General features: G+C 42.1%; 1 protein-coding gene across 5 annotated transcripts in view; it reads right to left on the reverse strand.

The window, feature by feature from the left end:
• Positions 1–1,044: 1,044 nt before the first annotated feature.
• SMAD5 (SMAD family member 5) overlaps positions 1,045–23,421 on the reverse strand; it is a 28,154-nt gene continuing 5,777 nt past the window's right edge. The window contains exons 1-7 of one of the 5 annotated variants that reach the window (XM_050311927.1): positions 20,801–20,943; positions 11,753–12,358; positions 10,308–10,559; positions 9,453–9,572; positions 8,668–8,889; positions 6,539–6,795; positions 1,045–5,659 (exon numbers count right to left, since the gene is read on the reverse strand). In XM_050311927.1, the coding sequence (XP_050167884.1) occupies positions 5,516–5,659; positions 6,539–6,795; positions 8,668–8,889; positions 9,453–9,572; positions 10,308–10,559; positions 11,753–12,155 (1,398 nt within the window). In that variant the 5' untranslated portion in view covers positions 12,156–12,358; positions 20,801–20,943 and the 3' untranslated portion in view covers positions 1,045–5,515. Of the gene's footprint in view, positions 5,660–6,538; positions 6,796–8,667; positions 8,890–9,452; positions 9,573–10,307; positions 10,560–11,752; positions 12,359–13,474; positions 13,813–13,898; positions 14,359–20,571; positions 20,591–20,800; positions 20,944–23,421 lie in introns of those variants that run through there. The other 4 variants (XM_050311931.1, XM_050311929.1, XM_050311930.1 and 1 more) reach the window with 4 other exon arrangements.

Consider the following 23,421-nt stretch of genomic DNA (forward strand, 5'->3'; position numbering starts at 1 on the left):
ACACTTATTTTGAGATCCTGCTCACAAATTAGTCTGTTATTCAGGTTACACCATCCCAGGAAACCTTCTGGGGACTTTTACATGGCAATCACTGCTTTGGAAGCAAATCCATCCAAACAGTACTGGGGATACTGATACAAAACAGCAGCAAAAGATAAATGAAGAAAATAAATTATTACCTGAGTGAGTGGATCCTCGTATTCAGAGGAAAAAAAAAAGCTCATTACTGAGAAAATGAGAGAATTTAAGAGTATTACTGCAGGTGGCCAAATTAAATCCCAAAGCAGGAAGCCCAGACCAGCTGAAGTTGTATCAACACTTTCATTTCAGTTTTATACTAAACAAATCATCTCTCACTGTGGAATTGGGATTCAGTGGTTTTGTACTCATGCTGCCAAAAAAAAAAAAAAAAAGATATTTAATAAATGCAAACCCCTAATTACTTTTCAACCTCTATTTCTGCACTATCTTGGCAAACAAGGGAAAAGTTTTCTTCCCCTCAATCTTAAAAGACAAGCCAATATACAGCTCACTAAACTGCTCTTAAATTTACAATTTGATGTTAAAAGTCCTTGAGTTTCACGAGATCTTTGCAAAGCCTTTGCAAATTTCTCTGCAGTTCAAAGCTTGGTACATTCAGACACGATGAGTTGTTAAAAAAATATTATGGTTAAAAAAAATGCCCAACCACCCCCAACATATTCATCAAATTGTTGCTGAAGTCTTAGAGATAAACATTTGTTTGTACTACCAAAATAATTTTTAGAAACACTAAGAAATGGATACAATCTGGGCTGGCTGCATTCTACAAGAACAACTCTTAAAGAAGGTGATGAAATAATTTAGTCTCTGCTTCCCAAGCAGCTTTGGCATTACCAAAAAGCTCCAGAGAAGTATTTTTAAAATATCAAGATCGCTCCTTTGTATAAGGAGTTCTGTGCACATGGAGAGGCATCAGCAGCAGGAGTTCCAAGTGACAAATTAACCTTTGGAAAACACTTGAGGCATCCTGAGCTACAGATAAATAAAACAAATAAACTCTGTGGGTTTTTTGTTTCGTTTATTGAAATATGAGCAGCAGTATGCAAAAAATATCTTTAAAAACATAACATAGCAAAACCTAATCGTTTTAAAATTAACAAAATAAAAAGATGTTTAGAGTTAAATGGAAAAAAAAAACCAGAACAAAACAAAACAACAAACCTCATTGCTAGAACTGTGTTTCCTACAATGTAAACAAAAGCATAAAGGTTATGCTTGCAACGAACACAGAAGCAGGTTTATGGAGCAGCACAAAAAAGCAACATATTGTAAATCTGATGGTTTGGTCTATTGATTTTGAATTCAGAATGGGAAAAACATTCCTAAACAGAAACTTCACAACTACAGAAAAAAAAAAAGTTACTCACGTTTGCTGTTCGAAGCAAAACATTCAGAAAACGTTTTGGTTTTTGGTTTTTTGTTTGTTTGCTTTTCTAGAAACCATCATTAGCAATTTGAGCAAGTAAAACAATATCCTGAAAAAATAATCATTTCAGACTAGGGAGGAAGCCTGACACATTTGAATGTCCTCTAGAGTTATAGTGCAAGGGTCCAAGTTAATCTTACACCCAACAATCGACAACTTTCACATTTTAATACTGTGGGGGGAAAAAACACCGAATTGTAACAGCATTTTCATCGTTGTTTTGCCTGCTGGGCTGTTCTGGTAATCTGTCTCTCATCAGTCACACTGGAAAATGGTCTTTTGGTCCATGTCAGCCCTCCCAGCCCAGTGCAGTAAATGGGTGTCAGGCACAGGGCACTGATTGACTGCCAGCACTGAGGTGCCCAAGGAGCAACATCCAGGCTGTTATCCCAGGGACTGCAGAAGCCAGCCCAGCAAGGATTGGTGTCAGCCTGCTCCAGGCTCTGCTGGTGTTGCCAAAGCTGCCAGTCAACGCTGTGGTTGGTGCAAAGGAGACGCCCAAAAAGAAGAAAATACACTTAAAAAGCCAAATCAGTTTTTACTGAAGGGTAACAATCCAAGCTGGGCTACACTGGAAAGGCTCCTTCTTCCACTACCACTCTGCTGGCTGATTTAATTTCTCCATCTGGATAAAGAAGTGATTTATACACAGGATGCTGCACCAGGAGCAGCACTCCCTGCTCTCCCTGTACTTGACACATGATTAGGGTCAAAAAACTCTCCATCCAATCCATCTGTGTTCCGATATCTCATTTTGTATCAGCAGCACAGATGAACTAGAACTGGATTAGGAACATCATGAACCAGTAAAATTTGCTCACTAGAAAGCACCCAAAAAGCTCTGCTTAAAAGGAACAGAGAAGTAGAAGGCAAACAAATCTTCCTGGGTTTGCTCCTGCTCCTGCCCTGCCAGACCAGCAGTCACAAGGATATCCCAGCATTGCAGATATTACAGTTGCAGAACATGGACACAAGCAGGAAAAATGCCAGAGCATTTCAGCACTTAATGACAGCATCAGAAGTGGGTTAACTGGATATTATTGCAGAAATTATGGTTCAGTGCACGGGCAGCCAATCTAACCACGACAGCAGCACCAAGCACCAGCTCTGGCTCACAAACACCCACCTCAGCACCCATTCTTGAATCACTCAGTTGGCCACAGAGAAGCACACAAGTGAACAGAGATGAAGCCAGGTGAAAAACATCTTGGATAAAGTAAAATCTTGTACCTACAATTGCAACCTTTCCTTAATTCAACGTGCCATGGCGTTTATTACAAAAGCTAGTCAAGAAAAATAATATTCTGTAGTGTCAAATATACATATTCAGCTACTTGACAAAAGTCAGGCCCCGAGGAGAAGACAATAGAAGCTGGATCCTGTGGCCAACTGACTTGGCATCTTATTCAATCAAAAGAACTGTCTGTGGGTTGCAGCTCCAAAGAATGAAAGAGAAGACCCCAAAGGTAAACAGCAATTAATGTTCCTCCCCTTCTCCTGAAGATGCACTTGTTGGTTTTTAAACACACTTGAGAAACTGTTTAAAAAAACCCCAAAACACTAAAAAAAAAAAAAAAACAACTCCCCAAACACCAAGTAATACAGAAATTCCTGTACAAGAGAACATTAGGGTTCTGCAGAAGTGTTACAGTTTATTCTTTTAAGGCATTTCATGAGAAACATTTTAAGGACACGTAAACAATTCGAATCCTTGAAGATCACTTGTTACGCAGGTACCATACGAAGCATGATTTGTCATTCAACAGAAGACACAAGAACTTGTGTAAGCAATCAATGTCTCAGGGTTGCAGCAATTAACTGCAACACATCTTCCAATAATTATTTGCATATTAGAGTTTTCAGCCTCTCCTCCCAACACTGAACCCTTTGCTGAAGAGGTATCCAGGAAAGAGAAAAAAGGAAGGCGAGAAGTTAAAAAATACAAGAGGTTTTTTCTGCATGCAAAGAGATTTTGTATATAATTCACTTTTAATTCTCTTAAGAGTATTTCTTTCAGCCTCCTTTTTTATTATAAAAAGGGGGGAAATATGCACAAGTTATTTAACTGATTTCCTTTAGTGTTTAGCACAGTGTTTAAATTCTCCACCAAAGCGCACTGGTGCAAACTTCCTGAAGTTCACCAAGGTCTTACACCTGGGTCAGGGCAATCCCAGACACACCTACAGGTTGGGTGGAGAAGGGATTTGGAGTAGCCCTGGGAGAAGGACTTGGGGGTGGTGATGGTTGCTGATAAAGTCCCCATGGGGCAGCAGTGAGTGTTCACAGCCCAGAACCCAACGGGCTCCTGGATCGTGGGCCAAGGCAGGGGATTCTCCCCCTCTGCTCCGCCCTTGTGACAGCCCACCTGGAGCACTGGCAACAGTTCTGGTGTCCCCAGCTTGAGGACATGGAACTGCTGGAGCAAGTGCAGAGGAGGCCACAGTGTTGATGAGGGGCCTGGAGCACCTCCCAGTGTCTGAAGGGGCCTCCAGGGAACCGGAGAGGGACTCGCTGTCAGGAACTGCAGTGCCAGGACAGGGAGTTATGGGCACAAACTGTCAGGAAGGAATTTTTCCTGTGAGGGTGGTGAGGCACTGGCACAGGTTGCCCAGGGAGGCTGTGGCTGCCCCAACCCCTGCAGTGTTCAAAGCCAGGTTGGGTAAGGCCTTGAGCGACCTGTTCTAGAGGGAGGTGTCCCTGGGGTTGGCACTGGATGATCCTGGAGGCCCATTCCAACCCCTCAGCATTCTGTGATTCCTTACACGTGAGGAATTTCATCACCATATTAATGCAATCCTTCAGTCCCACAAAGCTGCCACCTACAGTGACAAGTCTTCTGACTGAAGCCCTGCCATGAGGGCCAGGAGTGAGACCACCCTTTCAATGCAGGCTACAAAGGAGGGATTCCTTTTGGTCATGACCAACAGGTCTGTATTAAATCACCTGGAAGTAAAAGCTTCTGCATTCAGTAACTCATTTGCTAAGCCACTCACAGTCTTCAAAGAGACTCAACCTCATCCTGAAAGTGAATTAAATACAGTGTAATCACTAATACTGTGTAATGTCTACTGAGAGATTAAAAAGGTCTACACAGATCAATTCCAGACAGGTAAAATAAACAGCTAGAACACCAAAAAGAAAACAAAAAAACTTATTCCTTCCAAAAAGTAGTAAGCACTGCCATTTACAAATAGTAGTGTTTATGTTAAAAAAGAGAAGGGTACCTAAAAAGAGATAGCCTTGGCAACCAAATCCAAACTGCATGAGTGTAAATCAAAGCAAAACAAGAATTACTACTCCAGAAATGTGCAAGATGTTTACCTTGTATCAATTACTATTTTAAATGGTGGTTAAGAGAGATATTACAAAACCAAAGGTGGGAAAAGGCTAAGAACTGCTATTCTGCATTAATATACAGTGTGTTTATGACAGCATTTTCCAATAGAAAATACAAGTGTTTTTACACCACTCCGATATTTGTAAAAAGTATATTCATGTGTACACTTAAAAAAATCACATTGTTCAATCTGAGGCAAATTAGCCATAATAAAGTCTAATTTTGCTTACGACAGATGTCAACCTTAAGATGTTTAAAACACTATGCTAAAAATACAGCCTGCAAGCTGGAGCTGCACAATGTTCAAACAGTTTCATAAACATTAAAAAAAAAATCCCAAACTATGATATGTATTTATTCTCTGAAGTCAGTCTTCATAATTCTTTGTCCCTACAGGACAAAAAGGTTTTCCAGTTAAGACATATGTCTGTTTAAGTTCTAGGGGAAGGAGGGGAAAAGTGTTCTGAATTTCTCAATAGACTATTTTTTCCCTTAGAGTTCAACTGTCACTTAAGCATCACAAGAAAAATTTGAAATGTAAAACTGATTAGCTATACACAATGGAATTGGTCACAGAGGGATTTAAAAAAAAAAACCAAAACAATTAAACCATAAGATCCATTCTCCATATAGCTCACAGTATCCACTGGAAGTCGCTCTAGAATTAGAATAAGTTCGCTAAAAATAAGGCTGGAGATAGAATGTCAGCACTATGAGACAGATGAGATGGGATTAAGGGGAGAGCCCATTTGTGTAAGTACTTTATCCAGCCACTGGAGGGGCCCGTGAAGGTGAATTTCTATCCAGCACGGGGTGCTCGTGACGTCCTGTCGGTGGTACTCGGCTCCCCAGCCCTGCAAGGGGGAACACAAGGTTAAAACAACACTAACAAGAAGCAGAGAATCATGATCTAAGATACTTATCTGAAGGTAATTCACAATCTAGGAACACTTCTTATCTAAAGGAAGAAAGCTGAGGCTGGGGAGGAGCAGGAGGGAAGGTCTCCAGGGAGCCTGAACCGAGCAGACCTGCAGTGACCACAGGAGCTCTCTGCTCACTCCAGGAGGGCTCCTGCCATGGCCACATCTCTCTTCTGCCTCCACCTCCTGCTCCCTCATCCTCCACACTCTCAAACTGGGCAGTGTCTATCATCATTGACAAAATCAACATGAAGGTTTGGACAAGGTACAGTAAAACCCCTGGACTCCACACTAAATCTGAGATGGACAGTCTCTTTACTCAACAATGCTGAGGAAACCCCTGTGAGACAACAGCACAGCTTGACTTCATAAACTCAAATCAAGCCTTTTCTCCATAATCATTTTTTAAAATAATATTAATCAATTGGAAGGAGTTGAATATTTTCTGCAATCAATTCTATTCCTTTCTACTCACTGTCTTTTAACAGACTTGTTATTCACTTTGTTCCTTCAAATTTCAAGCATGAGCTCAAATCTTCTTTAATAAAATTACAGCAACCACAATGATTAAATCCCTGTCCTGGATACTAAAGTAATTAAATACACAGCCAACATTCAATACAGCAATCTGTGCTTTTCCTTTCTTGCACTGATTTCCCTCTCCCCAAATTAAGCATTTGCAATGTACTGATCATTGAAAAGACCCATATCATGTCAGATAAATATATATATTATAAATATATATATAAATATATATATATATAAAAATACCCAAACCCACAATAAACTTCAAATGCCCTCAAAATAACTTACCTTTACAAAACTCATTCGAATGGTGCACATTTTGGTGAGCTCATATACTGCTTCAAATCCATGGTTGACAGACTGGGCTAAAAGCTGAGCAAACTCCTGATTGTTAAATATTTTCAGACTGCATCCACTGGGAATCTTGCACACAGTTGTTGGATGAAAGCCATGGTGGTAGTTGCAGTTCCTGCTCTGTACAAATATGCTGCTGTCACTCAAACACTCAGCATAGACTTCTCCACCAACATAGTAGAGGTGAACTCCTTGAAAACAACGATAAAAACGTTGCAAATGAGTTTGCTGCCTCTGATTTTGAGGTGGTTGTAGCAAATAAATCCTTTTTGCTCTTTGCTCACACTATAATATACTTTCTCATTTCAGAATACAGTAAGCTCGTGATACACCAGCCACTAGATGTCCTTCTCTGACCAGTTACAGATTAGAATGAAAAAGCTGCTGCCACATTTCTTTCAACTGTTATTTCAAGCTATTTTTCTACAGAATTTATGTGCCTCTTAAAACTCCAGTTTTGTACAACTGGTAGCTTCTGCCTATGGCAATTACAGCAGAAATGAGTGTGTCCTGGGAGAAGGGTCAGACATGAATGAGAAAGTACATCCATGCTCTGATTTTCACAGCTTTTTATCAGGCCAAAGGAGAGGCAAGTCCAATTAGTTGCTCAACTTAATTACCATCAGGCTTTACAGACCTTAAAAATCAACAAAGCCTGGATTCAGCTATGCCCATTAATGTTTCCTTTCATGTTTTGAAGCCTATACAACACTATTACTGACTAAAAATCAGTATAGAAAAGCTGCTGATCCTTTCAGGGTCCAAACACTGATTCTTGCCTTCCTTTTCCCCCCCACGACTGCTGGGTGGGATAGAGTTCTCTTTCAAACAAAAGCCATAAATAAGTAGTATTTTATCCCCAAGCAGTCTTAACTGTTGTCAGAACAACTACCACAAAGCAAAGTTTAAGTTCCATAATTTCTGTTAGAGATGTAGACATTTTAAAGCTCATTACAACGTGCTGATGGATCCTGGTTACACTCCTGACCTTGGGAAGATGCACAGGATTTCTCTGCCAATACCACTGAAAGGGGTGAGCCCAAACAAAACCTGACAAACCACCCACACCCCAGGAATCAGCTGTTCTCCTTTATAACAGGGTTTTATTTACACATTTTCTTGGATAACTGCATTGCAGAGCCCAGTTTCCAACACATATCGACAGAACTCGTGGTCTCCAAATTATCTGCAAAATTCTGCCATATTTATAGAAGTTTCTAATTTAAAAAGCCTGTTAAGGGACAGGATGAATTTTCATCAAGCAGAACTCAAGACCAACTTTACCAAATGATCTCAGGAGGTAAAGAGGCCTCTAAATACGTGCAATAGAAACAGGGTTCTCTCCTCAGGACTGACTTGACTTGATCACAAAAGAGAAGATATTCAGAAAAGCAGCACTGCAATTTAAGATAATCCAAGCACATTCCATCCCAGATGAAAACTGTGCATCTCTGTGTGCTATCAGCCAAACAGCACAGGAAAACTAGAAGATCTTGCAAAACCTGCTGTCTCCAGGAATCCCTCCCACACACAAACACACCCCATGGATTCACTCAGACAAATGAGCCCTTGCAGTTTTGCATTAGCACTTCAAAGTCCTGCTGCCAACTCACCAAGATATTTGAACACAGACAGCAGGTAATACCTTGCAACAACAAAATAAAACGATCTTTGATATACTGCACGGTGGGATGAAGAATTTGTTTTAAGAAGGAGACAGAATGTAGACTATCAGGAGTCCTGCAACGTGTCTTGGTGCTGAAACACAACAGCTCTACGTACAGATTGTCACAGGGGTTTGTTTGTTAGGGCAAAGGATAATCCTGTTTGGTAAGGAAGGGGTAAAACTAAGTCTTTTAAATCAGTGCCAAAGAAAAATGTCTGCAATTCCTGACTAATTAGAATTAAACCATGCCTAAAGAAGCTGCCTTCTGATTCTGCAGAGGCAGATAACGTATCAGATCTCAGATTCCCTCTGGAACTCTCATCTGAGAGCAATCCCTGCTGCAGTGCAGGGAGGGTGCAACAAACCCAAGGCCTGGGGTTCTTAAGCCGAGCTTTACCTTTCCCGATGTGCCGCCGAGTGTTCTCGATGGTCGAGTTGCGGTTCACGTTGGAGAGCAGACCTAAGCAGAACCTGTTTTTGTTGTTGGAGGGATCTGTAAACCCATCTACCAAGACACTCGTGGAAGATGCATGAAAGGCCTCCCCAACACGATTATTTAACTCATAATACACGATGGAACACCAGTGTTTGGGTTCTTCGTAGGCAACGGGCTGGACATCTGAAAAACAGCCAACAGAAAGAAGGGTTTACCTCCCAAAACACCACCAGACAAGTGAGAGCTCAGCTGACACTTAGGATGGGCAAGGAGTATCCTGATTAACAGCTTCATGATTTTTATCTTCATGCATTTTAGCTAGTCTGCTGATTTTATAATTATTTCCCTATTTTAAGCCTGATAATAAATAACACCCCCTACACACATACAAAAGCACTGTGACAGCAGGTGAAACATGATTCTCCTCCCACTTTTAAAAAATCTGCTATAATGGGTATTCTGGGACTCAAATTTTCAGAGTCTTTGTTGATATACAATTCCAGCAACAGTCAAAGGTAGCAGAAAACAAATGAAAGAATTCAACTTGTTGAAAGCCCCACTGTTGCACCTGAGGCTTTGAAAACAAGAGATGAAAATAAGCCAGGCAAGTTTTATCTCTCAGTTTTCTCTGCTACAGCCCCACTTTGCCTTGGAGGACCTACCAGCAAGATTTACTGGCCCATTTGAAGTTAGTCATTCAGTTTGGTGCCAAAGTATGCAATTTTACACCAGGCCCCACAACTTACCTCTGGTAGATATATTTGGCATGATTTGAGGGATCATTGTATTGCTTGTGTCCATAGACTGGGAATTATCCTGCCCCATTTGATCATCAGGGGGCATATAGGCAGGAGGTGGAGTATCAGCTACAGAGGTGAAAAAAATAAGAATAAACCTCAACAATTTAGAATATTTGTTCATTCTACTGTTGTAAAAATACAAAAAAAACCTCTCTTGAACAAGAGATGTTAAAAAATTTGGACCTATTTTCAAAGTGCCCTGAAAACAGCCAGCCAAGAGATACCCCCTGACTGCAACACTCTTTTGGGGGAACTGAGCAACCAGAAAGAACTTTTGGAAAATAAAATCATTAAACTGATTAACTTCTTAGCTTTATAAACCACACCAACAGCCAGACAATCAGTAAGACTTCTTTCCTTTGCCCCTATCAATTGTTTTTCCTTTTTCTCACCCAAATCAGTTGAAGTGAATTAATTTAGTCCAATCTGTTCCTAACAAAGATTTGCTACTTTTTTCCAGTTAAACACCACTGTATTCAGAGAAAGACATCAAGAAACCTCTTGCTCTGCCTCTTACATCTGCCTTCACTTCATTGCTAGATATTCTTGTAAAGTATGTATCAGTTGTTCTATACTGAAGCTGTGCAAAATAACTCACCACTGTTGTATCCATGACAAAAAACATTTGGAAAAATAAAACTACAATAATTAACTCTGACCAGTGGCAAAACTGGAAAGAAACTCCCCCGAAATGCAAATGGAAAAAGCAATTTCTTGCAAGTATCACAAATTCTGAGGTAATAAGTCACAAGAGCATGTGATATTTCAATTATATTTATTAAACTGACAGGCTGGACTTACCTGGGAGCTGAAAGGGACTGGATGGTCCCGAGCTGGCTGGGGAGCTGGGGTAAGTGCTGCTGGCTGGGGAAGGGGGGTAGGGGCTGTTTGGGGAGATGGAGAATGGAGTGTTGTTGGGCTGCTGGAAGGAGTCAGGGAACGTGGCGTTGTGGGGCATGTGGGGCTCGTTGTGGCTGAGGTTCCTGAACTGAACGAGGAGGCTGTGCTGGGGGTTGAATTCACTGTGGCGAGGCACTAACACTGGAGGTAGAACTGGAACAAACACAGAGAAAAACCAGGTAAATTCAGAGGAAAAAATGAGCTAAAAGGAGATACAAATAATGTGCTGTTCTGCTCACCATGATAATTCAACACTAGTGGGGTGGGAAGAGGGGCAGGGGGTTAATCTGACATGCCTTTACCCTGTCCTCCCTCCTTGATGTTTTACATTATGCTTCATGAAAGACTCAAACTTTACTCTTGCAAAAATCACAAAAACACACATCTATCTCATGCAAGTGGAAGATGACCTTTCTTTTCAAAAACAAGAAACCAACAAAACAAACCATGTGGCACCTACTGAGGTACTGATGCAGAAGTGCAAAACTCCCTGTCTCTGTGCATGAGCAAACCAGTGAAAACGGAAATACAGCCTTTATTACCCCAGTCAAACCACACAGTTACATATTGTCCCTTTCACTGAAGACAAGCAAAATCTATACTGCAACATAAAAGTATTGCTAAGCTGGAGTTTTAACTTTTAAACCCAGGGCTGCTGCAGTCTGGAATTCCAGTGCTGCAGTTTGAGCACTGCAGTTTGCAGTGGAGTTAAAACCACTCTGTGGAACAACAGAAGCAACTTTTCACTCTGCTGTCCACAGCAACATCCTTCACATCTCCCACTTGCAACCTCAACCCTCCTCCCCTTCTCCCATGGCAGAATTCCTGAACAGCAGGGCTTATTACCTGACACAAATTCGGTACAAACCTTGCTCTGATCACCACTCTTGGCTCTATTCATCTGTGCTCACTGGAATTCAAGTGGGGAACTCTACCATCCAAGAATTTTATTTCTTTTTTTTTTTATCTCCTCAAGTCATGTCACTCACTAATTAAATAGTAAAAGAACTCCACCAACCTCCCTGCAAGGACTGAGATTTTTAAACAAGTTCATCAAAGAAACTGAAGTCTTTTTATCACTGCTTTCTATTTTGCTAGAGATGAGGACTTTGCTACTAACTTTCAGGGTAGCAGGCTGAAGAGATCTAAGGGGAAAATGTGATTAATCACAAAGAATGGACAACACACCTCCCCAACACCACACAAGTAATGTACCCTTGAAACTTCCTTTCCCAAACTCCCTCATGCACCAGTTTTAATCAGTTCCACAGGACTGGAGGAGGGAGGGGACAGTAAGCTGTTAGAGAAGATTTTGTGCAGTTGTAAGTCAGTAATTTTCCAAATACCTGGGCTCTCCACCCTCTTGTAGTGGTATGGATTGATGCAGACTTCCTTCTGTTTAGATCCAAAAGGAAACTCACAAATATCCAAGGGCTTCAGCTCGTGGTGGCTCTGGAGGTCGGGCCAGCGCCAGACGCGGCAGTAAATGACGTGGGGAAGGCCCTTCCTGTGGGACACCTGGAGCCGCCCGTCCAGGGAGCGCGGGATGGTCACGCACTTGCTGGGCTGGCCTGGGCTGCTCAGGGCTTTCTCCAGCTCTTCCATAGCACCCTTTTTCTTTTTCAGCTTTTTAACCAAAGCATCAACGGCTTTTTCTGCCCATTTTTCCTCTTCATCTCCTTGTTTCCAGCCCAACAGACGCTTTACAGCTGGGCTAGTAAAGGAGAACAAACTGGCCATTGACGTCATTGGACACAAAGTCTTCAAAAGGTTTGGTGGGGTTTGTCTGTTGGGATTTTCTTTGTTTTTCCCAAATAATTGTCAGGGTATACCCAAGGCAGTTATTGCCACTGCTGAGCTGTGTTATTTCTTGGAGGCTGCCAAATGAGCATAGAGATGTCAGCGATGAAGTCCTCACATCAAAAATGGGGATCAATTCCTCCAATTTAGTTCTGTTGAAAAGGTAAGTTAACAAGGAATTAGAAAACAAGTAAAATAAAAAGGTAGATAGTAAAAGACTCTCTGTTTCAACACTGAACCTGGTTTTGTTTCAAAGCAAAAACCCAGAAGTACTAGGACCTCACCCCCAAAAAAGATCAGAGTCTCCAATTCTTACATTAATGATTAGTGGGAAAAGGGACCAACAAGGGTGAGAGGGACAGCACAGTTCATATTAATGTTCCTTAAATCCATGACTTTCCTTTAGAAGGCAGGCTGGAGGAATATGCTGTAAAACCATCAGTCCATCCCTGCCATGCTGCCTCACTAAAGGACTAAACTTGCTATGCAGGAGCAGGGAAGAGGGAGGGTGGAACCAGCAGTTCCAAGGCCAGCAGTGCATTCTCAAATGGACCTTTATTTCCCAAAAGGAGAAAATCCTACAGCACCTGCTTTTTCCTGCTTTAACCCTAATTAGTAACCTCATGTTTTTGAAGAGTATTAAAAAAATTAGGAAGAAGCTGTAGATAGAGAATAAACCAAACACAAGTAAAAGAAAAACCCAATAAAAAGCTCCAACCAACCCACTCAGAAAGGTGGTCAACCCTTTTTTTTTTTTTTAGTTGGAGCTATTTTTATGCTGCACTTCCTTATATCTTTTAAGAAGAATATTTGAAGGGCTGGATATTTTTAGCCTTTGGCAAAAGAAAAAAAAAATGTTTTCTTTTCCCCAGAAAAAGAGGGGGGGAGGGTGGGGAAAGGCATGACAGAGTAAGGACTAGAAATGTGACCTTTACTACAAACTCTCGGAAAGGAGAGGAGCAGAAGAGCCCAGTGCAGCTCATGAATGGTGTTTTACCACTCCCCAGCTCCAGAGCAAATCCTCCCCCCACCAATTTACCGATGACAAGAGGAAATGATGTGCTGTGGCAACGAACTGATAAGAACTTGTAAAATCCCTGGTGAATACTAAATAAGCAAGCACAGACAATGAGCAGCTGGCAAAAAGCAAGAGCAGGGCTAAGAGAAAGGATGTCAATAACAAAAGATGCTTCCTCTCCTGCTACAGAGACTGCCAAACAACATTGTCTCTCAGCTTTTGATAAACCACGGGGAATGAGAGCACCTACCACGGCCCCAGACACCAAATGTGCACAGGAGACACAAAGGTGGTGGTGGTGGTGGTGGGAAGCAGGATTGAAGCACCTCTGTGCTGGTTCTCTTAGGCTGCCACCTTTAATCAAGAAGATCTTTCTTCCTCCCATCTTTGATTCACTAAAAGTCATCTGATAAGGCTTTCCCGAGTGTCTGGGCACATTTACAAGCTCACTCAGACACCTGCACAGATACTTGTATATAACAGAAACACAGACTAAGCAGCATTAAACAAAAATACAGCAAACATCCCTAGGCAAGGCATTTATGCACCACAGGTTTGTTTTTTCTGGGAATTAGAAGGTGAGGACAAGAGGGAACAAACCCAAGGACACTTGGTGTCTCTTGACAGGAAAAAAAATCCATTTATTTCACACAGTAGCTTAATCCCATTGGTACCTCTTTGATTATTCAGCTTTGTTTCAGTAGTACGGAGAAAAAGTGGGAAAACCAAAACAAACAGAACAACTGTTTGAAGAGCTTTCTTCCTAAGCTGTCATACAAACACAAACTGAAAAAAAAAAAAAAAATAGGAGAACAAAAGTCTCCCACTGCTTCAGTAAGTCCCTAAAAGGTATTGAAAAAAGAAAAAAACCTCATCAATTATGTATCACCTTATTTCTTCAGAAATACAGACATGTCTGCACTTTAATTCAGTTCCCCAGAACTATTACACAGAAGAACCTTTGCACCCTTCAAAGCAACAGGAAATACATAAAGAGAGAGAAACTTGGCCAAGCACTCAGACTAAATTTGTTCTTTTACTGAGGATAAAAGTTTACTGTTCTAAAAAGTAAAAGCTGTTTATAGCTGCAACCCACTTTCAAGCCTTGTACCTTCAGTATCTCAAGATAACAGCAATTGCTCACAGCCCTAAAAAAGGAAATGAACCCACCTGAAGTCTCCCAGCAGAAAGAAGACAATTCAGAAGTTCTATTTTTGTTTCTCAGCTATGCTTTCAAAGAACCTAAAGCATCATCAAGGCAGAAGATGCACTAGAAATTCCTATAGTTAAGCTGAGCTCAAAGGAGATTTCAAGGAACTCCTCTTGGTGCTGCCACCCAGATCTATCCCATTACATCGATATCAAGCAATCAAGTTTCCAGACCTACAAGTCTTATGTTCTATGATCATGTATAATTGGATATTTTATTTTGTAGTATTCTGAACACGGTGCATCAACTTGGAAAGCAATTTTAGTGGCTGCATCTAATTTCAACATCATTTACCCACAAGTATGCTCGTGGAATAAACAACTAACTCAAAGCGAAGGAAGTTGGAACAGTTCTACCAAAATGATGTTTTGCAGTAACTAGTATTTGTAGGGCAAGTGTCAAGGGAATTTTGATAAATGACTCTGTCCTGTAAACTATGATTTTACAAATAATCTGCTTGGAGTCAGTAACATAATTAACTCTAAAAGCTTTACATTTGTTTGAGGGGCTATCAAGAAAAGCACAAAGTGTTCCAGAAGCATCATAACAGATTCGATCAAAACTGCTTCAACTTCTTCAAAAAAGAAGTTTCTACACACATCCTTGTGCTGTAAGCACTGAAGAACCAGACTGCTGAAGTTAAAATATTATAACATTTACTGTAACTCAATTCTGCCCCTCCAGGAGCTTTCAAGACTTCTACTGAACAGTATTTTTACCTGGTCATGAAAAGCAAGGGCAAAAAAGAAACCCTTGCAAGGAAATGCTTTGAGAAGTGCAAATGACACTGAATTGATCTCATTGCACACCTTTCAGAAGTTCATTTTGGAAGGCAAAAATCCTGAAGCTTCACAGCTCTTGCTTTTTCTTAAGAAAACAAGGTAGAATTAAAAAGCTCCATGAATCATGAGCTATTTAAGGCCACAAAGCAGCAGGTTCAGGTATTTATACAGGAGCCTAACATTTTGATGTAGAAACTGCAATTCATGTAGGGTTTTTAAATTTCTGAATGAGAGGCACAAACCACATTTAGAACATTTGCTTGTGTTTGCTGTAATTTCAACATCTCATCTTCCCAAGGTTTCTAAGCAATCCTGCCATCTGCCAGGAACAGCCTCCCCAGAATATCTATATTTACAATCAATTTCTTCTGAGGCTTTAAAAGCCTCTGTTATGAGCTGTGATTGCAGCACAACAGTGCATCACTGTAAGGCCTGAGTACAGAAACAAACGCTTTAAAGAGTCACATTTTCATTCAGTGTTGCACAAATTGCTCCTATTGCTGCACCTCTACACACAGCTGGGAACAACTTTCACGGGGGAAAAAAGCTTTCTTAAGTTTCCTTAAGAAGCAGAGGGCCCATTATGCATTAACTTCTTTTATTAAATAAGTTTTCAGCTGAGCTACGGGAGAACATCAACTGAAAAACATGCTATTAGTTTAAAAAAAAAATAGTCACAAACACTCTTTAAAGAGGGAGTGTAATGAATTGCAGGGAGTAGCATGAGGGGGCTTTTAACGGGCAAGTATAAAGGGAAGTAATCACTGTATCAAAATGAGACTTTGGGGCATGCATTATTTATACATTGAAAGGTCTTGTTAACGACTACAGCAAGTGGAAGGAAACCAGTTGTGTGAACAGGGCCATTGTTTGAACCCCTTCGTAATACCCCAGCCAGCCAGATATAAACAGTTGGCCAAAGCAGAGCTTACAAAGTTGCATTTGATTTGTGAAGACAGGACAAGTATAGCACCTCTCACCTGCCATCACAAATGCTAAGTAACTCCACTACCTTTTGGTGGTTCCTGTGAAATTTTCTCAGTTTATTCCATTAAATTGTCAAGTTTAGTAAATTCATTTGGTTCTGTGTGAAGGAATCTTCTTTTGGCTAAAAGAGCAAGAGTCACTGTGAATAAACAATGTAACATTAAATACAGGGTAACTATTTTAACGAGAGGCACTTCTTGTGTAACATGTTCTGCCCTTGACTCCAAACTGATTTCCCACCTGCAAAATCTTAAGTTTGAAGTACCACTTACCAAGCAAGCCATCATGCCAAACAGCCTGGCAGTGAACAATGCTCCCACAGTTTATCCACCAGGATAAACCAGATGACAACAGCATGGTCCTCACCCCTTCCCACTGCCAGGACTGAGCTGGTGCTGCACAACTACAAGCTCTGTTCTTTTCCTGCTTAATTGACTTGTTTGCAAATTCAGGAAGCCTCCTGTAGCATCATACCCAACTGAAGGGAGGAACTTCACTGCTGCTGATTAGAAGCTGCTTTGAGACTCAATGTCATACTATAAACAAAGCACCACTCATAAGCAGCGACACAACTGGGAGTTCATTAGAGCTGCTGCAGATCTGCAGCTAAAGCTGTTCTGCACTCAGCTCTTGTGCTTAACTTTATTGCCCCATCAAGCTGCAAAATGCTCAAGCATTTTGACTCCACACACATCTTAACATACTACATATTCATCCAGAGAGCTCAGAAACTCAACTGTTGTGTATTACAGCATATTATGCTCTATACACTTATCGATACTTTCACCTGGTTTTATTAAAAATCCTTCTTTCCTTATAGATTTCCTGACAGGAACTGTGCAGGATTGTGCTTGGGGTTTATTATCATTTTCTTACACTGCAGCCCAGCACACAGGCCCCTGCAATGAGCCTTTTCTTGAGAACAAATACAGAGGAAAAGTTAACTCCCCAGTTTCTCCAAACACATCAAGGACGAAATAAACCCTAAGATTACACCTTGGTTAAAGAACTTGGTTAAAAACTTGCAGGGCCTCCATGCCACAGCCAATCTATAGGAAAGATTTTTCTATAGTTGCAACATCTCAGCCATGAGGAATATCATCAATGATACAGTTTTTCTTTTTTTTCCCTCCTCCCTTTAAATAAAAGATGAAAGGAGATTTTATAAATTATGTCAAAAAGGAACTTGTGGTATTTTCATCAGAACTAGGCTTGCATATCTAAATGTACATTGAGTTGGTCAGGCTCTATGATGAGTGCTTTTATACCAGCACTAGATTTCTTTGCTTCAAACATGCCTTGTAAGGCAATATGGCCTAAGTAATAATACATGTAAACAAGAACAGAAAAGAGCTGTCTGGTATCTTCCAAACTTTTACTAACCATGACTGCCCTCCAAACAGGAAAATACACTGACAATTTCAGACAGGGCTTTCTCACACAATACTTTTCATTTCCACATCTGTCCACCATCTAACACATCTTAAAAAACAACAACAGAAAAAAACCCTGAAGCATTTAGCTCTGTCAGGCCAAGCAAAAGCAGCAAGAGATACAACATACGTGGAAGAAGTGGAAACAAAAGCCATATAGCTCAGATAGCAAAGTGAAAAAAATGGGAAAATTACAGTTTTCACAAACCCTAAAGTATACTAAAAAAATTAATATGCTGGACAAAGCCTCCCAAAATTTTAGATGTCCATGTGCAAGGCCTTCATTAAAGACTAAGATCCTACATATTACGACTTGGCAACAAAAAGCATAACCTGAAAGAAGGGACACTCTCATAAAGCTTTAAAAGAGGAAGAAAAATAAAGATGTATGTGTGTGTGTGTGTGTACAATCCCTCTCCAAGTGAATTGCAATAAGCCTGTGACAAGTTCACAAAAGCTCCAGGATTGGAGGGAACACTGACAATAGTAACTCAGCGAGGTTTTTTTCTCCCCCCTGTGCACAGAATGAATGAATGGTAAAGTATTCTAAATTTGTCAGTTTGTGACATGCACTGACCCAGAATTCAGAGACACTACTTCATAGCTGCTGTATCAGTAGCAGGGACTGTGACAAAGCTCCTCTGTCAGGGATGACAGTGCTGGCAGGCTCAGCCTTGGTGGTAGGTCAGTGGGGATACAGCCTTGGCAGGCACCGTCCTGGCCCTGCCAGCCCACGCTGCAGTGCCAGCCCAGCTTCCCTACGTGGTCACAGCAACAGGGCTAAAAAGGCTTCCAGAAAACTGTGCAGCAACTTGCACTGTGACTAAAGGCAACTGCAAAAGTCTTAAATTACTGCTCAGCTCGGTTTTAATGAGCTGTTTAGCGTTAGCCATGGGGATATCTGAAGTGCTCGCACGGGAACAAATCTTTTCGTTCTGGGCACGAGCTCCTTACCTGTTCATATCAAAAAATCATATAAAGATCTTTAAAGAAACACTAACAGACTAAAATTCATCTCAGCCAATCTATCAGAGATATCAGAAGAACTTGTGCTTTAATTGAAAAACCCAGAAAAACACAAAGAAAATGAAAAGCAAGGCCTTAACTGGCAGAAAAAGAAGATACAGGACAGCAGTATTTCTGCAGGTATGTCATTCAGCCAAGAGCAACAAAAGAGTTCTCAGCATTTTCTTACGACAACTTGAAAGAAAATATAAATGACTTTTTTCTGAAATTAAAAGTGCCTTCTGAAATAATAAAGACCGCAACATGATTTGCAAAGAACATTCACACAAACCCCCAAAGTCCCTTAATGGAGCATGAGCAGCCCATCTTGGGAGACAGAACTTCTTCCAGCTCAAACACTATTGGTGCAAGACTGAAAACCTGACTTCACAACAAGTAACCAAATAGCAGAGGGTGCACAGCTACAGTTCCTTCGAGTTCCATCAGAGGTTAAAACTCCAAACCTCCAAATAAAAACCCCACCCAGCACAGCTGTACACAGCAGCACGCCCTGCTGTTGGGAGCTTTTGTCATCCAGAGAAAGAAAAGCAGAGGAAGCCTCTCTTCCTCCTTTCCCATTTCTCAGCCCCATCACCACTGTCCATCTGGGCTTCCACTGGGAAAGTTCTCTTTAGGAAAAAAAAAAAAAAGACAAACATTCCTCCCTCAAAAGTATTTCCTCTGAAAGGAAAAGAAAGGTTTGACAAAGGCAAACCCAGTGAGCACATGGATTGCTGGGGTTTTGTTTTGCAGGTATAAGTGGCATTTAGCAGTAATTTCAAGGCCAAGTGAACAATATTTTAATATCAGAGGCAGGAGTAAACCACTATCAAACGGTAGGGATTAAGACATTAAATCCAGCACAGACAGGGCACTCTCAAAACTTACAACACACTAATTATGAAACATCTTCAATTAAGTTATTTGCTGCTTCTATTAACTTCCACTACCACCAGCTGCCAACTTCATAAAGCATTACAGCTTTTGATGAGCACAGGCACGTGACTGCAAGTGTTTGCACCCTTTCCTTTACTCCTCTTCAATCAAATTCTGTGATTCCTCAGAACACCAGGAGGACATTCCGTGCAGAACTTCCCTAACTGACACATGTAAGAACAACGTTCATTCCAGTTTTCAGCACTTTAAAGCCACCCATGGAAAATTAATTATCTGAAATTAATACAGGAATGAAAACCCGCAAGAGATTTCATGTAAAACCATCACACACTGACAATCTAATTTCCCATGACAGACAAAATTTTGCTGATGGAAATTTTGACAGTTATTCCTCGGAGGTTTCGTTAAAGCAGTGATCCCAAGTGATTCACTGAGCAGAACCTCTAAATCCCTACAGATTCCACCAAAAGATTCCACAACTATTACTGCACCTATCCAACAATACATTCCACACTACTGCTAAATCACTTCTCCCCTCCATCTACTGCGACGTACTATTCAATCACCTTAAAGTCACACGAGAAACCCCACAGCTGGCACAGGGCACAGATCACTTGATTTCCAGTCTTGTGCTTTTAACCGCAAGGCCACATTTCCTCTATTAAGTTTTACAACCCGCAGAAGACAAATAAATAAACATATAAATAAATAAAATGAAATCGCCGTCCCCAAATCACGGGGGGCCGTGCATCTGTTGTCAGGCAGCTGCCGGGCGAGCCGGGCCGCGGTGGACAAAGTGTGTGTTTGTGTGAGGGTGAGGAGCCTGTGTTTGTGTGCCCTGGCATCGCCTCCCGCCCCTTCACCGGCCCGGCGGCTTTGCTGCTCTCCTCTCGCTCGCCAGGGCCTGACTTCAGCGCCAAGAGCTAGCTCTCGCCTCAAAAAATAAAATTATAATTAAAAAATAAACAAAAACAAAACAACAGAACAAAAAACACCAGCAAAAACTAAGCAAAAACCCCCGCGGTGCCCGCACCGTCCCCACGCGTGTCCGCGCTCCCCGCGGGCGGCCCCGCGCTCCGCTCCTCTCCGCTCCCTCACGGCGCCGCTCCTTCCCCCGCACGCCGCTCAATCGTCCCCTCGCTGCCCCTGCCCGCCCCGGGACCGCCCCGTCCCGGCGGCCCCGCGCCCAGGCCGAGGCCCCGCGTCCGCACAGGCCCGGCCCGCACTCCCCCACATACATACACATACACACACATACACACCTCAACCCCGACCCAGCGGGCGCGCTGTCGGTGAGGGGCTGGGCCGCGGCCGCCGCTGGTGCTGCTCCTGCGGCCGAACTTGCCGGGGGAGCGGGGCCGGGAGCGGGGCCGGGCCGGGAGCGGGGCCGGGAGCGGCGGCGGGGCCGGCGGGGCCAGCGCCGGGACCCGGATGTGCGCGCGGGGCGGGGCTGCGCGCGCGCCGCGGCGGGAGGAAGCGGGAACAGGGCCGGGCCCGGGCCCCGTGTGGGGGAAAGGGAGGCCGGGGGGGGATCTGTGGGGAACGGGGCTCTAAATAAATAAATAAACAAACAAATAAATAAATAAATACATGAGTGTGCGGGGCTCGGCGTCCAGAAAGTACCGTACCACACAGCGGGGAGATAAGGAAGCCCCCCCCCAAGGCCGCGCTGCGATGGCGGGCGCTGCTGCCCTGGCCCACAGCTTGGGGACTGTTTTCACGGAGCTAATTAGGTTAGAAATGAACTCTGAAATCACCGAGTCCAACCTGTGAGGCCCAACACCACCATGTCAAGTGGACCACGGCAATGAGCGCTCAAACATCTCCAGGGACGGTGATTCCACCACCTTCCCCGGGCAGCCCTTTCCAATGTCTAATCACCCTTTCTGTGAAAAAATTCCTCCTAATGCCCAATCCTGGTGCTGCTTAAAGACTAAGTTCTCCCATCCTCTCACTTTTTATCTGGGAGAAGAGCCCGACCGCCACTTGGCTACAATCTCCTCTCATGGAATTGTAGAGTCAAAGGTCCCCCCTGAGCCTCCTCTTCTCTTTCGTGAGATTGTGTGGGTGTAGCTGAGGTCCTTCAAGGCGCTGCATCTCAGAATAAGTTACTAAAACCCCATTTAAAGCTTTAGGAAAATGTGCCAGCAGAGTTAGGAACGGCTCTAGAAAGGATTTTTGCACGGATGAGGATTTTCACGCTGTATATAACGCCAGTATGGGACAGACTCAATGTCCTAGTTGTGTGAAGTGGAAGCGAGAGGTGTTTTCTCAAAGTTATTTCTGAAGCAGCTCAGAAGAAAGTTTCAGAGAAACACCAGGCCAAAAACACCTCCAATGTGCCACAGTAGTGCCTTGGTTAAGCATACTGAAGGCACAAGGGTTTCTTCTCATTTTTAACCGAGTAAATTGATTGATTCAAGGGTAAATTAAAGAAGAATTGGGTTCCACGCCATGACTCGATGTCAGAACATTTTAATTTTTTTAAATTGCCCTCAATACTCAACCAACTTTCGGAACTCCAAGCACAGGAATTTCCGCTAAGTCTGAATACTGAGCTGACTTCCACTGAAATCGATAATAAAAATCAGTTGTCCATGCAAAGGGCTGTCATGGCAGGGAAGGACTGGCCAAGTCTAGTTTGCCTAACAAAGATGAGGTGCCCCAGAGCGACACGTGCAAGGCAGAACCACGCTCGACTCTGCTCTTCAGTTCAGGCCCAGGTGGAATTGCTCACCACAATGTATTGTTGAGGCCCGAACTCCGCTGGCTTGGAGAAATTTAGCTTTTTATGGGCAACAGGAACATCCACAATTAGAGGAAAGTATTTCACACTTCAGCCCACAAAGCGATTTTAAGAGGAAACTTTTCCTACAGGAAGATTACTTCATGACCCAAAGGCTGCTTTTCTCAGGGGACGCTGATCGGAGCTGGTTTCAGACATGCTACTGAATTAAGCTGAGTCTAATTTGATCCACTACAGAAATCCCTGCAGGAGAGTTTCTTCCTCTGGCAAAAAAAAAAAAGAATAAATAAAAATTGTGTAGGAACAGATATATGGGGCAAAAATCATCATTTCTATGTACATTTGTGTTTCTGTTACCACACCATCTTGTAGCAGTTAGAAATCTGGCATGCCAATTGCACCTGGAATGCCAACTGAATCTTGCTATCACATTCCTTTTGGAAAAAAGAGAAACAAGAAAATTTAATGAAAAGTGGTTTATATATGTGTATATATATATATGTATATATATATGTATATATTTACACAAATACATATATAATTAAGCTAAAAAGAAACCACATGAAATCCCATGTTTTATTTGTGTAAAATTACGGGTAAAAAAAAATCTACCAGAAAGAAAAAAATAGATGAAGGAAAAGCAATGTGGAGTTGATAGAAAGAGTGGAAAATATCCAGCGAGCCAAGCTGAAATTTCAATTTCAAATATATTTGAGCTTTGAAGAAATTTTCATCTGGTCCAAAACTACGTGGCTCATCATTTTTGATGTAAACAGAGGTTCTTAGGAGGTCAATTAATAGCTCAACAGGATATCTCTACTAAAGTTCATGGCAGCAGTGAAGGAGCAAGGCTTTGGTGTAATTTAGTCCCAGAACAGAGCTATAACCTTTGGGGACTCCTCTGTCTCTCTGCACCAGCAATTGTTCTGCTTTGGCCAGGCAGTCCAAAATATGGGACAAAAAGAGAAAAAAAAAAAGAAACACAACCGTTGGCCTTTTCCCAAATCTTTTGTGTAACTTAATTAATAAACCAAGTAACAAACAACAAATTGGCAGCAGGCATTTTAGGTGTTGTTCATGTGCCAGCCATCGTGTCTCTGCAAAACAAAATGTTCTCTGATGGAGGAGTTACAAAAC

The sequence above is a fragment of the Myiozetetes cayanensis genome, unplaced genomic scaffold, assembly GCF_022539395.1.
Source record: "Myiozetetes cayanensis isolate MyiCay16 unplaced genomic scaffold, myiCay2020 scf17, whole genome shotgun sequence".
Lineage (NCBI taxonomy): Eukaryota > Metazoa > Chordata > Aves > Passeriformes > Tyrannidae > Myiozetetes > Myiozetetes cayanensis.